This window comes from Opisthocomus hoazin, chromosome 15 (genome assembly GCF_030867145.1).
Source record: "Opisthocomus hoazin isolate bOpiHoa1 chromosome 15, bOpiHoa1.hap1, whole genome shotgun sequence".
NCBI lineage: Eukaryota > Metazoa > Chordata > Aves > Opisthocomiformes > Opisthocomidae > Opisthocomus > Opisthocomus hoazin.
In genome coordinates, this window is record NC_134428.1 from 20467150 (window position 1) to 20486645 (window position 19496).

General features: G+C 49.8%; 1 protein-coding gene across 4 annotated transcripts in view; it reads left to right on the plus strand.

Moving 5' to 3' along the window:
- ELFN1 (extracellular leucine rich repeat and fibronectin type III domain containing 1) overlaps positions 1 to 19181 on the plus strand; it is a 108716-nt gene extending 89535 nt beyond the window's left edge. For 2 of the 4 annotated variants that reach the window (XM_075436387.1, XM_075436386.1), the window contains exon 4: positions 15509 to 19181. In XM_075436387.1, the coding sequence (XP_075292502.1) occupies positions 15949 to 18339 (2391 nt within the window). In that variant the 5' untranslated portion in view covers positions 15509 to 15948 and the 3' untranslated portion in view covers positions 18340 to 19181. Of the gene's footprint in view, positions 1 to 15481 lie in introns of all 4 variants that reach the window. The other 2 variants (XM_075436388.1, XM_075436389.1) reach the window with 2 other exon arrangements.
- The last annotated feature ends 315 nt before the right edge of the window (positions 19182 to 19496 follow it).

A 19496-nucleotide genomic window follows, 5' to 3' on the forward strand; every position in this document is an offset into this window, starting at 1 on the left:
GCAGAAACGCAGAAAGAAACAGATCCCTCCTTGTGGCCCCATTCAGCTGACAGGACGAGCAACCAGCTCCTCTCTACAAATAGAAAACTAATGTACAGCGCTATCATGCCAGCAAAGAAATTATGCAGTCCTGGGACTCAGACCTTGCATTAGTGTCTTAAGGGAGGGAGTGGGTAATACCTGGCCATCCACAAAAGCCAGCCCACCCTATGTGGTCCAGCAACCCTGCGAGAAGCTGATTCTCTTTCCCATACCATACACCTCTTCCAGCCATATAACTCACCCGAGAGAGACACAGACATAGGCACACTCCTACGTACATATGTATTTGCATAGATCCGAAAAACAAAGATCACAACATGCCACACTAATGGATCCCAGCACTATAATAGCTCCATTATAAATGGCAATGTCTCGGAGCATTACTGCTAAAGACTCTACCTTTTAGTGTTGAAACTTTTAATTGATTTTAAAATACACAATCAATCACAGTTAATCAAGGAATCATGAAGAAGCTATCGTACACAAATAAACAAAGACAGCATATAAACCACAATTAATGACCACTTAAACAATGGTAGGAATGAAAATAGGATTATTTATTAGTGTTTATGAACAGTAATGGATAAAGTAATGAAGCAGTAGCATGGGGGTGTGTTAGAAGCCAAAGTCTGTGATATTTAACACCAAGTGGCCATAAGTGACTTTTCAGTGAATGGGTCAATGACACAATTTAGAGCAATCTTTCCAAAGGAAGGAGATTCTGTTTCTTCCTCCTCCAAACACTACCATCGCCCCGCAGTTGCTGGTGGAGGTGATCCGTCCTGAATGAAGGTGGGGACCAAGCCGAGAGCAATTCCTGGGTTCTTGCCACAAACCCAGCCTCTGTCCTAGGGCCGGGCTGCCAACCTGTCGGGCACAGCCTTGCTCCATGGCATGGGGACCTGCAGCTCCCTGCCAGAAATGCCTCCGGGCACAGCCTTTAGCCAAGTGTCCATCTGTAGCCTGCCAGGGAGGCTGTGTCTCCTCCTGAGGGCTGTCTCACCATACACCTGTGCACCTGGACAGCTCTGACTTGAACATTAAGGAGAGTGACTAAAATCAAGCTGGGTCCCCTGTCCCAGCCTTGGAGAGCTGATTTCTCATGTCTCAGGGTGGCACACAGCCCGACGGGCCAGAAAAAAGTGAGCAAAGCAAGGGCTGGAGGTTATTAAGCCTGTCCCTAAGCCAAGGACGGTGAGCTTGGCCAGGGCAAAGGAGGCGAATTCCATGGAGGCAGCTTGGATGCCCCTAAGGTCTGTCCTTGACCGCAGCTCCAGGTGGTCTGTCCAGGATTTAGTACAAAAGACTATTTGGCCTAAGCTGGCTTTATTCACACCCACGTAGCAAGAGACTTACAAACCCAGAGCCACGCACTACCGACCGAGGCACACACAGATAGAATCCTACCCATGCTGCCTGCAGACCCACTTTGCTCATTGCTGTGCTGGATCAAGATCTTCCCGTGCCTCACTGCATGCCCGCTGTCCCCAGGGACAGGCAGAGGCACAGTGATGTGGCATTCAGCCAGCGAGCAGTGGCAGAGCCCTGCTCCCTCCTGTAATACAGCCCTTGCCTTGCTGCCGTGCATGCAACAGTTTGCAGCTTTGCAACCAGAGCCATTTAGTTTCTCCAAATTAATAAGCAGCAGCCAGGACCCCACTCCTAGCTGCGTGGTGCAATGGAGAGACAGTGATGAGGTGACTCCTGGTCAGGAGGAGGAGAGAGTCCAACGGAAACCTGGCCCTGTTGCACCGTTCCCTTGAAAGCAAGTGCCATGTAACCCCAAAACACCACCAGCACATCACCCTAGCTGGTGTCCCTGCAGAAGCTGTGGGAGCTGGGTGAGTCCCTCTTTCCCTCTTGGGGCAGGAGCACAGGGATGGTCTTGTGCACGGATATTTCTATAATGTAATTGAGGTTTCAAGCTTGACCAGGGACAACTGTTGGCACTGGATTTTTAAACTCCTGTTATTCATCTCTGATCACAACCTTACTGCACTGTCAAGGCTTGGCACTGGAGGCCTGAAAAGGAACTGACAGCAGGTCAGACCCCATAACCACCTCTTCCCTGGGATTTTGGTGTGGGGCTGAGGATGCTGCAGCCCCTCACTTTGGGCCCTGCCTACCAGCACCCTCCCTTCCCACAGTGCTTGGGCTTGCTCACACGGATCAACACCTTCCTCTCCTTCACAGTCTCTTTTATTGCCTTGCAAGTTGGCCCCAGGATGTTTTATCACACCACAGCACGTAATACAAATGAAAAACAAAGGAGAGAAGTTTGAATCATTTTTTTTTTTAATATATTCATCCCTGTGCAGGGGAACAATGATCCATCTGATTAAATCCGCATGCTAGAGTTTATTAAACCAGGTTGGCCTCTCGCTTTCTCTCTCCTTTAGGCAGGGACAAGCTCATTAAAATGAACATGCCTGCTCCCTCCTCATTGCAATCCCACTTCACACTGTCTCAGTGCTGCCGCTATCTCGTAGGCATCGCCAAGAGCCGATGAATAGGGCTCTGCAAATCAGTTTTCTCTGGCAGCAGCACAGCAGCTGAGCCTTGGTATGTCTTTTTGGCAAAGGGCAGGAGATGCCTTCAGTCTACCAGTGCCTCGTGGCTGCCATGAACACACATCTGAGAGGATGAAAGAAAAGGCCCATTAAAATTGGAGGGAGCTGGGAGGGCAGGACTGACCACCTCTAGCCCTGCCCCAGCACCTGATGTGTCATTTGCCTCCTCGTGAGCTCTGCTTCTCATCTGTAGAATGGGTTTGATGGTCACTGCTTCCCCATTAGGATAATTAATGGCTATAAAGCGCTTTGGATCATGCACTAAGAATAAACCCATTGGTAATGCCAAGGTGACGGGTGGGCATCCAAGGTAGTCTCTTCCCTGGGACCAGGTGCCTGCGCAGGGACCCGAGTCTACTGGCAGCTTCCCACCCTGCAGCCCCCCTACTCTCCTTGGGCTACCTCAGGAGGGTCCCCAAGCCCACCCAGCCACCCCCACTGGGGAGGTATTTCCAGCAGGCCGATATTTGCTGCAGCTCCTCTTCCTCCTCAGCAGTCCTTCAGATGCAACCTAAGTCTGTTACACCCTGGTGATAACAGTGGCTTAGGCCATATAATCCCTCCTTTACTTGACTTTGGGTTATTTTGAGCAGGAGATTAAAGGAGATTATCTGCACCACCTGAGATGCTGCACTTTCTATCTCTACCCGCTTCCCTCCATCCCAGGGCTCACCCATTCCCAGCCAACAAAACCCCTCCCTCCTTGCCCTGTCCTCCACTATGCTCTTTTCTTGGGGCAGCTACCTGGCCACAGGGCACTGACATGTGGTGGTCCACCATTAGCCTTGTCTCCTGGACCCAGCTTCTCAGCTGGGCACCTGCATGTGTCCTGCACACCCACACCCTGAGCCAAGTCCAGAGACGCTCCACAGCAAGGGAAAGAGAAAGGAGAGAACCCTGACACTGTAGTACTAATTGGGATTAACTGTTCAGTGGGCTTCTCCTTGAGAAGGAGGTGGTGGCAGAGAGGATGTAGAAAGTCCTTCTTTGGGCATTAGGAACTTGTGGTAGGGTGTGCTGGGTTCATCAGCAGCCACTTGTCTCCACAGCCAGAGGACAGAGAAAGATTGCCTGTTTAGAACATCCCACAAAAAATCACAGTAACACAGGAAAAGCACTGAAAAAATGCCTGTGTTTCATGCCCAAGGAGGAATCCCCATCGCCTAGCAGTACCCAGCCGCAGGCGTTGCCCGAACAGGGCAGGGAGCTCCTTCTCACATTCTGAGGACCATACATTACTCTCTGGCTCACTTCAGCTTGGATTCAGCAAAGCACTTAAACACTGGTTTGAATTCCTCCCAAAGCCTTGCTGAAATCAGCAGGTTTGCTGAATCAAGGTCTAAATAGGCAGAGCTACTAGCAGTGACCAGAAAAGTTAATTCTCCTTCCTATCCGAGGGAGAGATGCACAAACATTCCAGGGACGAGGAGCAGCTATCGAGAAGCAATAGTTCCCCTGGAAAGCAAACACCCACACGTGGCATCCCACCAGCACGTGTGTGACCTGCGCACACATTCACAGCAAGCTCACACCTTCATGGTCTGTTTTTCCTCATTTCAGACTACACCAGGCTAGAATCCATCTGCCACCCTGGAAATTAATAGCAATCATTAAACAAAAAGAGCTGGCAAAAAGAAGCCTGAGGTGAAAAGCAGCTATTTCTGCCAGAAAAAAAATTAAAACTATTTAGACATACAGAAAGTCATTTATTACTGTGAAGTCCTCCCTCCACCTGGGGTTTAAATCTCATTACAGTTTGTCCAAAACAGATGTTACCCTTTTAGCAGTAGATTATTAACGATAAACTCCATTCCTCCAGAGAGGGTGGGTGTTCTGGGTTCACTTGATTTTTCAACCTGGGTAACCTCCACATGAAATGTTTATGAAAAGGATGGGCAATCCAAATCCTGGCATAGTGCCCTGCTTCTATTGTCTTGGACTCCAAAGTTTTCCTTTCCACTCTTCACATCTTTGGAGGTCTCTGGCTGAGCGGGAAAATACAGCGGTCCAGAGGGTGGCCACAGACCCTGCTGAGGAGCAGACAGGACACTGAGGAAGGGCTTTCATGTGCCACAAGCCCACACTAACACACCAGTAGCTCCCCTGCTGCTGCTTTTCCCCCAGCAGTTTGGCATTAAGCACGTATCGGGCAAAAACAATTTCTCTTGAGTGGAACCTGGTATGTACATGACGACCCACTTTCCCAAGCTTCTCTGCTTCTACCCACCCAGTTTTTGGGTAAAAGGCCATTTGGTTGGTTTTTAGGCCTGCTGGCACCCTAGAAGAGACCCAGTAGTCCTTCACACCAGCGACTGAGCATCCTCTGTGGGCAAAGATGCTTATTCCCACAAGTGCCATACTTCAGTGGGAAATCAGCTAGCCTTGAGGGAAACACTGACTGGCATCCAGTTTAACCAGCCAAGCCCACAGCAGAGCCATATGTTTCTTCTGTTTAGATTTGACATAATAAAGATACCTGCTCAGGAATCTAGGAGCCACATTAACAACGCTGTAAACACAATCAAATGAGACATTAACATCAGCTCCACACAAATACAGCCATCTGGAAGCCCAGCCATCTCCCCGACCATTTCAGGTAGGAGGAAGTGCATCCCCAGCACTCTCCAGAGACCCTACTAAATAGATGTTCTCATGATGCCTCTTGGAGTGTACCTGGGAAGCCAGCAAGTACCCACTATTTTGTTGGTGGTGAAGCCAGTATCAGCATCGCAGGGCTTTCTCAGAAAACACTTTTTGCTATCAGCACAATTTTTTTCTCCATGCCCCAAGGAAAGTGGCAAGAGCTGTGCTGCTGGCTATGTAAGTCTGTGAGTGTGTGTAGCTGGAGAAGAGTCATTCCCTCAGCACAGCACGTCTCAGGCCTTCAGGCTTTTATGGCTCATCACCAAACCCTTCATGGAGTCCTGAGGGACCCAAGGGAAGCCCCAAGTAAGCAGTGTACACACCTCCCTACAGGTGCAGGGCACCCTTGGGATGAGTCCATTGCATATCCATTCATGTCATGTCAAAACTATGGCAGAATAACTGCAGGGGCTGCGCTGCTGCAATGAAAAGTCACAGAATCACAGAATGTTAGGGTTTGGAAGAGACCTCTGTGGGTCATCTAGTCCAATCCCCCTGCCAAAGCAGGGTCACCTAGAGCAGGCAAGGCTGTAAGCTGATGGCTGAAATTAAGCTGTTAAACAGCAGCTGAGGTGAGTAAACACCCAAAACCACCTTACAGGCTCTACCAGAGGGTACAGTCACTATCTTGCATCCCTCTACCACTTCATGTGCTCATCTGCACCAACCATTCATTCTATCACCCCCATCGCAGACCCAACTGCAGCACAGACCTTCAGCATCCAGGCCCACCAAGCCGCCACCACCACTGTGTTCCACATCCCTCGACTCCAGCTGCTCCTAGCACTGCAGGGACCTGGAGGGCACAGTGGGGTTGAACACCCTCCTTTCATGGGGGCCAACAAACTAGGGTGCTCGTGGCATGGATATTTCTTTGTAGCATGGGCATTTGAGCTTTAAGTGCCAGATGATGGCATGATATACACTTCAGAAATGCTCTTTGGCCAGGAGGGTTTACCCTTTGCCCTTGGCAGCATTATATGTGAACTTGCCAGCTGCTTTTAGTCATGTCAGATTGTGCCATTTGTGTGGCTGGCAACACCATGCCCCTAAGCCATTCCCTTGTTTCCCATGCAGCATCAATTCAAGCCTATGTTCTCACCTTGCACATACATGTTCAAGCACAAGTACCTGGTATTGGTGCCTTGGAGGCATGGACTGTTCTAGAACAACTGTGTACAGGATGTATTTTTGGTGTTCTAGAGATTCCTAAAGAGACCACATGAGTGGTGTCCTATAAAATTTTAGCAGGGAGGCAACTGTCTGTTAGCACTACTGAAACACTGACCCACAGCCTGTTAAAGTGTTTTTCTGTAGAAACACAGCATCTGTTTGGGTTGAGAGGTCAGGACATAGGCAGGGTTGGAAATGCTGTAGAGAACCTGTCCTGAGCTAGGGAAGTAGAAGAGGGTCCCTCCTCCAAGAGCTGACAAACCTGAGCTCCTCCAGCAGAGCTGTGTGCAGGAGTGGGGCCATGCTGGGTAAGCTGCGTGTGGAAGTGGTCATGCTTGGTTTCCTCTGCAATGCTGTTATCCTGAATAAACATTAGATTGGTTTTGGAGAGCTGCCCAGATGATCATTAACCTTCTCCTGGCCCATGACAGGAAGCCAGCCTGCAGCACTGAGCTAAAATTAGGCCTGTAGGCCACTGGGGCTTGCCAGATATTGCTGGATCTGGGAAGAAACCCCCTTCAAAAAGTGGACAGCCAGAGGGTTCAGCCTTAAGCTGGGCTTCTCAGCTCCAGAGGACAAGAGGTAGATCATTAAAATCACAAAATAATTTAGGTTGGAAGATGTCTTCTCCAACCAGAGAAGTAGGACCAACTTCAAAGGTGACGACATCAGTAAGAGGTTAGCAGAGGTGTTTGCCTACAGCACAGCCATAGCAATTCCTTTGTGCAGGACACTTGCTGATGAAAAGGTGAATTCCTTTTTGCCCGCCCGAGATCGCAGCAGACCATTACCATGAAGTCCTGCACATGCTGTGTATTTTCTTGTCCATCTGCTGACATTCTACAGTCCACCTAGAAACTGTGGCTGAGGTAGGCACCGGCTGGAGACCCACGCTTTCTGGTTTGAGACTCCCTTCACAGGGGAAGAGTAGGACAGAGAGGGAAGAGTTCTTTTGAAAATATAATCATAAAAAAAGACAGAGCAAACAGAACACTTGTGCCTCAAAATAATTTCTAACAAAGCTAACAATTTCATGGATCCACCACCAGATTTCCACCTGTATAAAAATGGATTTTCCTGTCTGGGATGCAAAGGGTTATGCAGGTCTCCCGCAAAAATAAATTAATGAACAAAAGCAGCAAAACCTCGTCTAAACAGCAGCAAAGATCTGAGCAAGGATGACAATGCAGCAGGGACAAGGCACAGTTTGGATTGTCAGTGCTGAGGAACACCAGCAGCTTTGCTTCCCAGCATGGGACTGGCTCCCTCCATTGTATCAGTGCTGGAAAAAGATGCTTTGATCTTTAGCACTATTTACAGGGGGGAAATAGGAGTCCTGCTTCCACACCAGACCTCTGCTTTCCCCCAGCCTAATGTCAGCATAACCATCTTATAATGGAGCTGTGAGTCAGGCTGGTTATTTCTGAGGAAGAATCCCATCAAGTAAATACTAGAGAAGCTTTCTCCCATGGAAACACACTTTTATTACTACTGTTCTACCTGATCAGAGCTCTTAGTCCTCTACATCCCCTAAAATCTTTTTCCTCTTCACCTTCCTCTAACTCTGCCCCTCTAATTGCACTCCGTGGCTCTTCGAGGGTTCAACTGCACTGTCATGGGCTGGAGTTAACATTTCCTATCTGCCCATGCTGATATTTCAGAAGGCTGGTTTGATGTACAGGTAACCCAGCTGGGCTTAAGAGGTTGTTCACCAGGAAGATCATTTATGCATTTACTTAAACTCAGCAGAGAATTTTGCTCAGTGGCCCACAGCAGTGTGCAGTAGGGTTGTCATCATGATAGACCCTGGAAGCTAAAGAGCATGAGATGGATGTAAATGACTTCACACTGCCGCTGACTGAGAAGCAGAATATCTGTATTTGCTGAAATCCGAAGAGCTAACCTGTCTTGAAAATATTGTCATTTTAACCTAGAATTTATTTTGCCATGAAACAAAAAGGTTCTTAAAAATGTTTGTGCAAACAGGTTTGTTTTGGCCATTCCCAGATGCCTGGCTGGTGAAGGCATGATGGCTTTGAACTACGGCTCACATCAGAAACCACAGCACCCACAGTTTACAGCTAAACTGACATGAATGTCAGCTTCCAAGAAAGATCATAGCTTTTCAGCCAAAGGTTTATTTTTTCAGAAAGTGCATTTCCTACCAGAAAACCATTTTGCTGGAGAATTCCCCATGCAACCAGCTGCAGAATAAGACATGTCAGGCAGCAGCAAGGGAAAGCAAGGCAGCAGCCATGGATGACCCCAGCATAGAGGGTTCCCTCCCTGCCCAGGGTAATGTCCCCCAGAACAGGAACACAGCAGGCAGGGTGCTGGCAACAGGGTCCATTGGCAGCCCCAGGCAAGACAAGAGATAAACCACATCTGTAGTCCATCCAAGGGGTCCGGACAGGAGCAAAAGGAGATGGGGCCAGGGGCAGCACTGGACACAAGCTACAATGCATGTCTGAGGGGTCCATCCAGGAGATAAGCCACCTACCACATAAAGCTGAGGTCTATCCTGGAGGCAGGACCAGAGACAGGCACTCCAGCAGCAGAATGCAGAAAGGGACTAGTAACACAGGGCTGAGCTTATATGGAGCTCCTGAACCCGTGGGCAGAGGCTGTGGGTGGAGGCCCCAGGTGAGGCTGGTTAGGGTCATTAGTGTCTGCAGGGCCTTGACAATCAGACAAATTTCAGGCTCCTCAGATTGACATTCATTTGGCTGTTGGTCTACAGGTGTCCTGTGCCTCCTACAAAGAGACTACAAAATGATTCAGCAGCCAGAGACAGTCTTTGGACACCGAAGAGCCATCGCTGTCTTACCTCTATTGCTTCTATTCCCCTTGACAGGAGCAACCCAAGGAGAGAAACATTGGCCTTAGCACCACAGAGTGCCCGTGAATGTCAATACATCAGCAATAGTAATGCCCCTGTATAAAGACCAAGTGTGTAATTTCTATTTGTTTCTCTCAGCCTACCGCAGAGAAGTGATTTCTTCCCCATCGCTCCCACCTGGCTACTTGTCATCTAGTCTGTGACCTCCCAAGGTCTCCGTAAAAGCTATCCTGTATGCAATGCTGGGCGCTTGTCTCTCAGCCCCGCTTCACCTCTCTGCTTCATTCCTTCTTCATCTCTCTTCAAACCTCAGTGGAAAATATATCTCTTCTCCCTTGCCTGTTTTTCTTAAATAATAAATAATAGCAGGAGAGAGAGTAGAATTGACTGGAGAACTCTATTATCTAACACTGTGAGGCATTTGGGAATAAGGTTGGGATACACAAAATGCTGCCTAAACCCACTCTGTGGAGGCAATATTAGTACCAGAACCTCTGGATATGAAATGAACCTGAATTTTACAGGCCTTGGCATCTTTATTATTCAGCGAGGTTGTGCTTCTGACCAACATCACCCAGCAGGAGGCATGTAGCAAACACCAGGAATACGAATGAGCTGAAAAACCTGTCTGTAATCCTCCTTTCCCCACTTGACATATACAGGATGGTCGCCGAGCCATTTAGGGGAGACTTCATCACTAATAAATGTTTTCTCTGCCATCTTAGAGCTGCCTCCTCGGATTATTTTATGCATAACGAAGAGCCAAGGTTTGTTTTAAAATTTGGTGCCTGTTAGCCAAATTTCCCCTCCCCACTTCTTTGGGTGATTAAACATTCATCGTCTGTAATGTACCACTCCCGTTTCTCTGTGGCTCTCTTTGTAGTGGAGCTCCTTCATTTATTGATAAAAAGGCCTGAGTGGCTGCGAAAGAGGGGTCTAAGAGAAGCTGGAACATGGCCAGCCGGAGATGGAGCAGCTAGGGAGAATGAAGTTACGGAGAGGCAGAAAGGACAAGGAGAGGAGCAGTGCTGTCTGTATGCATGGATACGCATGCACGCGCGCGTGCATGCTAATCTGGCTCCTTGCCTTCACTCAGTAAATCTAATCCACAGTTTGAAATAACTCATTCAGTAGAATAACAAAATTAGGAATTGAGTGCCAGGACAGTATATTATTATATGTGCTGCCCAGCTTGCTCTCCCTCTACCTACCCAGCCCCCATGGCTGCTTTGTTTCCTTCCTTGCAGCTGCTGCTCTGGTTTAATTTACTGAGATGCCAATAGTCGGGAGATGGAAGAAAAATCTTACCGGCCTGCCTGCACTGGTTTTTGGAGCCCCACCTTTGCCTTTTTCTTTCCACCTCTCTGGCTGTGGGTTTTCAGCCAGGATGAGGTTGCTGCTGCTCGTCCAGTGCAGGCTGCAGCCTCATGGACATCACAAAATCACAGCGGTCTGCTGGGTTGCTGATGGGTCCAGGGCTGGAGCAGCAGGGACAGGTAGGAGGGGAGGACATCGCAGGTCAGGGCTGAGGATTAGCAGCGCAAAGCACGGATCTGGGCTCCAGCAGGGATACTGGAGATCAGGGGCAACGTGTAGGAGTAGCAAGGAGTGAGGGCGCTGTCATTGCCCCTTTGCTTGCCTCTGTAAACCACATAAGCCCAACATCTTCTCAGCTGGCCAAACCACACTGCGTCGTGAAAGCAGAAGGAAAGGGAAACGCAGCAGTGTCTGCAGTGCACAGATAACTCTGTGCAGGAATGACATTTCCTGCAAGGTATTGGGTGGGTACGATGGCCTCCTCCTGCACGTGGCCTGTTGTCGTCATCAGCATGGTGCTGCAGTTCAAGATATCTCTGATTGAGATTATATTCATCATTTCAAATCATTGCTATTGTTCTTCCTCACCATCTTCATTCCTCTCTTTTCCTTCTTTCTCAGTCAGTGAAGGAGGATCCCAAATCTCCACTTTCCTGGTTGTTTTTCATGTTAGAGTTGTAGGTGGTTTGTTCCCAGGTTTTCCTGGGCAGCTCTGTGGAGGGCCGAAGGACTGGGAAAAGTAGTGTACAATTGGGTTACCAGGAAAATAAAAGCAGGAGAGCTGGGCAAGGACAAATCAGTCAGACAGGAGGGTTAAAACACTACATTTTCTTATGGATTTTTATCCAGTATGTGAGGAAGAGCCTGGGGGTTCTCTTCCTTGTTCTCCAGAGCCACATCCCAGCTGCAGGAGGTCAGAGACAGCACAGGCTCCTCGGCTGACTGGCTGCTCTGTTTCTAACCTGCAAGAATCAAGCCCAGGATTTCAGAAGCAGAAACGAACAGAAAAGGGAGATTAGAGGGGAGGTAAAAGGCAGAAAAGGGAAGGAGAAACCTCCTGGATGTCTGCTACAGGAAGGTGAGCCGGGAAGCATGCGAGTGGCCCTACTCCTGTCCTGCCTTGCGGGATGCTCGGCGCTTGGCTGGTCTCGCAGCACACACACGCAGGCACACACCCACACGCACCAGCGTCGGTGGGATGCTGCGAAGGAGGCTTTCAGAAGCCAACAAGACAAACAATTATCCCTTCTGTGCAAAGCAACAAGACCCACTTCTCCACTCCACAGTCATGTCCTGGCAATCTAATAAAACGGGAAATCAGCCCCTCTTTCCTCTCTTACGTCTCCTTAATGCTGTCATTTTATTCACACTTTGCAAAGCAAATAAACCAGCAAATTGCTTGCTTTAATGAGCTGAAATTAAACTCAGGCTGCTGATAAAATGCCTTTTCTCCTTTCTGTTGTTGGGAAGGACTTGTCTGATAGGCAGTGTACAGGAAAGAAGAGAAAACACACAGCAGGAGCCTTATTGAACGTGTTTGAGTCATTTACCATTGCTCTTCTTCACCCCCGACACCTCCAATTGGATGAGGGTGCCACATAGGTGATGAGAAGGCTATAGGGGATCAGCCTGGCAAGGTCCGTGGAGGGTCTGTCTCTGCTCTTTGCTCATGGGATGGTCCTGCTCCACTAGTTAATGCCCTCTGACACAGGCTGCAGCCTGCAGCCTTCTTGGAGAGGAGTGGCAAGAAATCTCCCCCTGCAAGAAAAAAGCTGGTTTGGCTCTGCAGAGCAATCCCAAAAGCAAGCTTGCCCAGAGAGGATGGTTGGGTCAAAATGAGACTTAGATGAGACAGAATAAGTGCTTGCTAAAGAGAATATGCCAGGGTGCACCACTGCCTGCTGCCTGTGCCATCTCAATTTGGCAGGGCTTCCCCTGCCTGCAGGAAGTCCCTGTAAATGCACAAACCCATGGAGGAGGGCGGAGAGACGCTCATAACCAGGGCAAGCACTGCAGGGCAGCAGGCAAGGAAAGTACCCTCTATGCCATCCCATTGGGACAACTGGGGCAACCCACTGCTGATGGCTCTGCAGGCCAGGACTACTCATCGCTGCCCTTCTCTCACACCCTTAGGGACAACGTGCATCGCCACTGGGAGGCAAGCTGAGGAGCTGGAGACCAGGCTGGTCCCCGTGGCAGAGTGGGTGCATCTAGAGACCAGCTTGCAACCAGAGGGAGTGAAATTCTCTACCAGCAGCACAACATATCTGCTGGGATTTTCATCTCAGCGAGAGCAGCTCAGGGCACTTTCCCTCAGCCTCCCACAGCCTCGTGAAGCGCTATCATTATCTCACGATACCGGAGAAGAGACTGGAGCATAGAGAGGTTAATTGAGTTGTCCAGTGCCAGGAGGGATGTAGCAGCAGATGGCTCTCAGCCTGGCACTGCAGCCTGTGCCTCCCCAGCAGCTGGGGGCGGAAAGGGGGGGCACTCACCTGCAGTGCCCCAGGAAGAACGGTCCTTCTTCCCTTCCTTGCTGGCTCCAAGGACTCAGCACTACCCAAATGGGCTACCAGGTCCTGGCAAAGCATCCCAGGGAAGGGAGAGCACATCCATGCAAATGTGCTCCTGCCAGTGCAGCAGATACTATTCCCCAAAATGGGGTTACCCGCAATATTGGTGTCACTGTGGTGATATAAGGGCTTCAGCTGGAATAGCAATGTAAAAGCACACTAAAGTCCAAGTTTCTAACCCCAGGAAGGAGTAGATGTGAGATTCAGCTGCCTTGCCCTCAGCATCTCCTCCACCCAGACCCCCATTTCTAGTAAACTTTTGAAAACCTGGTGTTGTTGAGCTTTCTGCGAAATGTAGCTGGGATCAGACACCATCAGGCACTGGGGAGACAGAGAAACCTGTGGGTATCCAGCCAGGGTCCCACAAAAGAATCGTCTTAGGGCCAGTACTTCTCACCTACACCTGCCTGCACACCCATTGCAGACAGCACAGTCCACAAGAAGGGTGTACCACACACCCTGCCCTCCATGGGGCACTGGGTGTCCAGCTGTTGGCTTCTCCCAAAGCCTCATCCTCCCTTAGCAACTGGTGGGGCATCTGCTGGAGGACAAGGTGGCCGGAGAGTCTCACGTGCAGAGAGCTGACGCGAGAGCAGATCTTGTTATTCACGTAATGGAAACCCAACTGTGCCACCAGGGAGCAGGCTCATTGTTCACAATCTAGAAAGAACAAGTAAATTGTTTTACTGCTTATTATTACTGGCCTGTTTACCGAGGTGTAAACTGTGAATGGTTAACAAGGATCTCTGCAGTGAGAAACATGGTCTGCTTCATTGCCTGGTATCACGGGTGGAAAAGAAGCTGGTTTCTTCAGGACAAGGGCAACAGTATGGCATCTGCCTCTAAACACCTCTTGACACTCAGCCTCACACTATTTTCAGGTGTGCAGCATGCAGCACAGTCCCTTCACTGCCTGGGCCACGGGAGATGGTTTGGAAACCAATTTCTGGATTTATAGTATTTTGCAGATCCAATGAAAGACAATTTAGATGTAAGACGTGCCCCTCTCTCCTTCATGGATGCCCAAGAAACCTCCAGTTCCTACCAGCTGTGTTTTCAAGGAGTGCTGGTAGTGTCTTCCCTGCCTCCTACGGTCTGCACTGGGATGAGGGAGACAACCAGAGCTCCCATTCCCAATGAAAGTCCCAAGAAGGATTTTTCTAGATAGGCCGTGATGTTCTCTCCCCATTTGTGGGCAACTTCATCTCTGCCACAACACCTCACTGCATCTATCCTACCAGCCGAGAGCTGTTTGGCAGTAGAGATGCACACAGATGGTATTTTCAACAGCATGGGGAAGCATGACCCGGAAGTGCTGATGCTCATGCAGTTCCCTCCTCTCCACTTTTGTCTTCCTGTTTCCCTAAGAAATTACAAAAGGAAGTAGAAGTGCTATGCATGGATATTTATGTTTAGTCAAAAATATGGGAAAAAATAATGGAAAATGTGAGCCAGCAATGAGAGATTTTCTGTGGGAAGTGAGGCTGCTGGCAGCCTCACAGGTTTCTTTCCCCATTGGTTTGTGTCTAGTGAAGGCTCTTCTTCAAATGACTGTTTCTGGCTGAGGAGGGAAGGTCTTGTCCCATCTTCTGCAAATACTCTTGTTATGCCACTGGACGGTTGAGGGTCCTCCCCCACCTCTGCATCATTTCACCTTGGAGGGAGAGAGAGGTCTTGGAGACAGGCGGCAAGCCTCAACCACAGACAAGGACATTGGCTGGTGGACAATCACACTAGCATGTTTTGTAGTCAGGGAGTGCCCTGAAACTACTGCTCAGGATCCCAGAAACAGGACAGGTGCTTGATGCTGGGCTTTATCCCAGACGCTACGCAGCAATGCAATCAGAGAGCCATGGTGTCCTCAGTCAGCATCCCCCTCTGTGGGCACTGCTGCTGCGCACACCAGCACGCGAGACAGTTGGGATTCCCCTCAGCAAAATGCTGCAACATCAAATCTACATCAGAGCGAGTTGTCTAGACTTCATCTGCTCTCAGCAGAGAGGAACAGACACTTCTGGGGCATCACTTCTCTCCTCCCAAGGTAGACACTTAAATAGGTCATACAAACGGTGCCGTGGATGTATGTTGATCTCTCCCCTGCCTGTAACATGACGCTGGACAACACGCTCAAAGGAGGGTGACCTCCATGGTCAGTGATTACATTCCCTCGTGCTGCCAAATGCCACTGGCGGCAGAGCCCAAATAAACTGAAGTCTCCTTGAAAGGTGGTAGCCAGAGATAGAAGGCAAGGGCCTAATATTAAGAGGGTAGCTGGATGCATTTCCAACACCTCTAAACACTAACTGTCTTTTCTCTGTGTTTAGTTTGTGCTTGTGTTTTGTTTTGAGCAGGTGAACCGAGGGACCGAGCGGGGACAGCCAGACCCACAGAGGCACACAGAGATGGGGACCACTGTCATAATGGGCAGCAGAAAGAAAACGAGGAGATGTACTGTAAAAAGTGAGAGGAAGGCTTGTCTCTAAGCCAGAGGGACTCCTCCACGTGGGCACCTAACTTCATGACTCTCTCCCTGAAATGCCAGAGACCTGGTGATGTGGGACCAGCCTCAGCCAGGCAGGCCTTGGTAGTAGCCCCTGGCCGGTGGCTGCCAAGTACCGTGGGCACTGAGGTCCGCTTTCTCCACGGATGCGTCCCCCCCGTCTCCAAGCCATGAGGAGAAGGGAGAGGAGAGCAAAGCTGCCGAAGAAGCACTAGCCCACGTCTTCCCAGTCCCCGTCCCACTCCCCGCTTCTGGCAGACCAGGAACCCCTTCTCCGTGCCGCCCTTCCAGATGGCAGGTCGCCGGTGGGCTGCGACGTCAGCCCTCTGCATGTGCGTGGCTGCCGTCTCTCTCCTGCACGCCGGCGGGGTGCGGGCAGACTGCTGGCTCATCGAGGGGGACAAGGGCTTTGTCTGGTTGGCCATCTGCAGCCAAAACCAGCCCCCCTACGAGTCCATCCCCCAGCAAATCAACAGCACCATTGTGGACTTGCGGCTGAACGACAACAAGATCAAAAGCGTGCAGTATGCCTCGCTCAGCCGCTTCGGCAACCTGACATACCTCAACCTGACAAAGAACGAGATCTCCTACATCGAGGATGGTGCCTTTTCAGGACAGTTCAACCTCCAGGTGCTGCAGCTGGGTTATAACCGACTGAGGAACCTCACTGAGGGCATCCTCCGGGGCCTGGGAAAGCTGGAGTACCTCTATCTCCAGGCCAACCTCATCGAGTCTGTCACCCCCAATGCCTTCTGGGAGTGCCCCAACATAGTGAACATTGACCTGTCCATGAACAGGATCCAGAGACTCGACAGCAACACTTTTCGGGGCCTAAACAAGCTCTCTGTCTGTGAACTCTACAGTAACCCCTTCTACTGCTCCTGTGAGCTCCTCGGGTTCCTGCAATGGCTGGAGGCTTTCACCAACATGACACGCACGTATGACCGGATGCAGTGCGACTCCCCACCTGACTACATGGGCTACTACTTGTTAGGCCAAGGCCGGACTGGCTACCGCAATGCTCTGAGCATGCTCTCTTCACTTTGCACTGGTGGCTCCTACACTGTGATCCCTCGTTTTATCCCTCCCAGATACCAGGTGACCACGGCGCCCTCTGAAAGCCCCTGCTCTGAGGATGAGTGCTCCTCTGGCGATGGCACGACCCCGCAGTTCTCCCTTTTCACGCCCATCGGCGAGACGGAGGTGCGCCCCAACATCCAGGTGAAGCACCTCAACCACAACTCGGCCATCCTCACCGTGCAGATTCCCTACCCCTTCAGCAAGATGTACATCCTCTCCCAGTTCGAAAACGGCTTCTCCTCCATGATCACCAAGCTCAGGAAGAAGGAGGAGAACATCACCGTGAGCAACCTAGTAGCACAAAGAGATTACACTTACTGTGTGGTCTCTGTCCACCAATACTCCAAGTACAACCACACCTGTGTCACCATCACACCCACCAGACCCAACCGCAAGGAGCCGGTGCCCACCCCTTCCACGGCCACTCATTATATCATGACAATCCTGGGCTGTCTCTTTGGCATGGTGATTGTCCTGGGCGTTGTGTATTACTGTCTCCGGAAGAGGCGCCAGCAGGAGGAGAAGCACAAAAAGGCTGCCGGCAGCATGAAGAAGACCATCATCGAGCTGAAATATGGGCCAGAAATGGAGACCACCAGCATCACCCAGCTGTCCCAGGGACAGATGCTGGGCGGGGAGACAGTGACCCGCATCCCCTACCTGCCTTCTGCTGGTGAGGTGGAACAGTACAAGCTGATTGAAAGCAGCGAGACCCCAAAGGCCACCAAGGGCAACTACATGGAGGTGAGAACGGGTGAGCAGTCAGAGAGGCGAGACTGTGAGCTGTCCCTGCCACCGGACACCCAGAGCTCTGTGGCCGAGATCTCCACCATTGCCAAGGAGGTGGACAAGGTGAACCAGATCATCAACAACTGCATCGATGCCTTGAAATCTGAGTCCACCTCCTTCCAAGGGGTGAAATCGGGGGCAGTCTCCACAGTGGAGCCTCAGCTGGTGCTCTTATCAGAGCAGATCCCCAGCAAGCACGGATTCCTCTCCCCTGTCTACAAGGAAAGCTACAATCACCCTCTCCAGCGGCACCACAGCATGGAGGCAGCCCCTAAACGCTCCAGCACCTCTTCCAGTGGCTCCATACGGAGCCCCAGGTCCTACCGCTCTGAGGGATCGGGCCACAAATCAGAAGCCAAATACATCGAGAAGACGTCCCCCACTACTGACACCATCCTCACTGTGACACCGGCCGCGGCCATCCTGAGGGCAGAGGCGGAAAAGATCCGTCAGTACAGCGAACACCGGCACTCGTACCCTGGCTCACATCAAGGGGAGCAGCACGACAGCATGGCGGGGCGAAAGCCCTCCATCCTGGAGCCTCTGACCCGTCCTCGCCCCAGAGACCTGGCCTATTCCCAGCTCTCACCTCAGTATCACAACCTGAGCTACACCTCCAGCCCAGAGTACACCTGCAAACCATCGCACAGCATCTGGGAGCGCTTCAAACTCAACCGCAAGCGGCACAAAGATGAGGAGGAGTATATGGCAGCCGGCCATGCCCTACGCAAAAAGGTCCAGTTTGCCAAAGACGAGGATCTTCATGACATCTTAGACTACTGGAAGGGCGTCTCTGCCCAGCAAAAGTCCTGAGTCCTCACACAACTCGTGACTTAACATACTAACTGGACCAAAAGAAATCCACAGCAGCTATTTTTATTCAGACTGTCTTTGAAACAAAATAAAATTAAAAATAAAAATCAATAAAAATAAAAGAAAGAACAAATTATGGAAATCTATAAATATTCTATATAATATATAAAGCGAAATATTAGAATGTCCTCACATTGGTGAGACACGCACCAAATTTGAACACAAACTTTACAAAACAAACTGCGGAGTGAAAAAAAGAGTTTTGTTTCATTTTGATTTTTTAAAAAAAATAAGAAAAAAGAAAAAAAATGAATATAAAAAGAAAGTGAAAGAGCGGGCAGAGAGCTGAGGTCTGGCGATTCCCAGTATTGCATTGCATGAGTCCCTATTCCGTGATTTTGTGGATTCTTTGTGAACAGTTTGTGTTCTTCCTTCCTTCCCTTCCAAAATCAACAGCAACAAAAACAGCGACAAAAAACCAAAAAGAGACCAGAAGGAGATCCATCCTTTGGGCTGTTTTTGCAAACGGAGTCTTCCAGTTTAGACTTTCACCCGGTTGAAGGCCCGTTCACATTTTCACTCACTGAGAGGTTTTACCACACATTGCATTGTAAACCGAAGTCGTTAATTGTACAGAGAAAATTTCTATATTTGCAATGTTTGCTGTATAATGAGAAAGAGAGAGGAGAAAAAAACCCCAATACTACATCTACTAAAAATATATATATATATATCTATATTCACCTGTTTGTACCAGGTTTTAATCATGGATTTTAGAGAAAGAGATGGAGTTTGATTTGAAGGACTTTTTTTTATTTGTTGGTTCGTGGGTGCTTGGTTGATGGGATATTTTTTGGAGAGGGGGGAGTGTTTGGGTTTTTGGTTTCTCCCAGCAATTTTCTGTGTCCAAGTTCTCATCATTTCCAAGTACATTGAGAAAAAAGGCATGTACCTAGAAAAGCAGAATCCCTCACCTTATTCCAGGGGGGAGACCATCACCACCAGGAACAGGGAAGGAGGTGAGAAGTGAAGGGCTCTTGGTTGAGCAGGTGCCACCAAGCAATGGGATTTCTCCTGCAAAATAGAGGGAATCTCCCCCTTGGGGCCAGCCAGTGAGGGGTGGGTTATCCCCTTACCTTGCAAGATGGAGAGCCAGC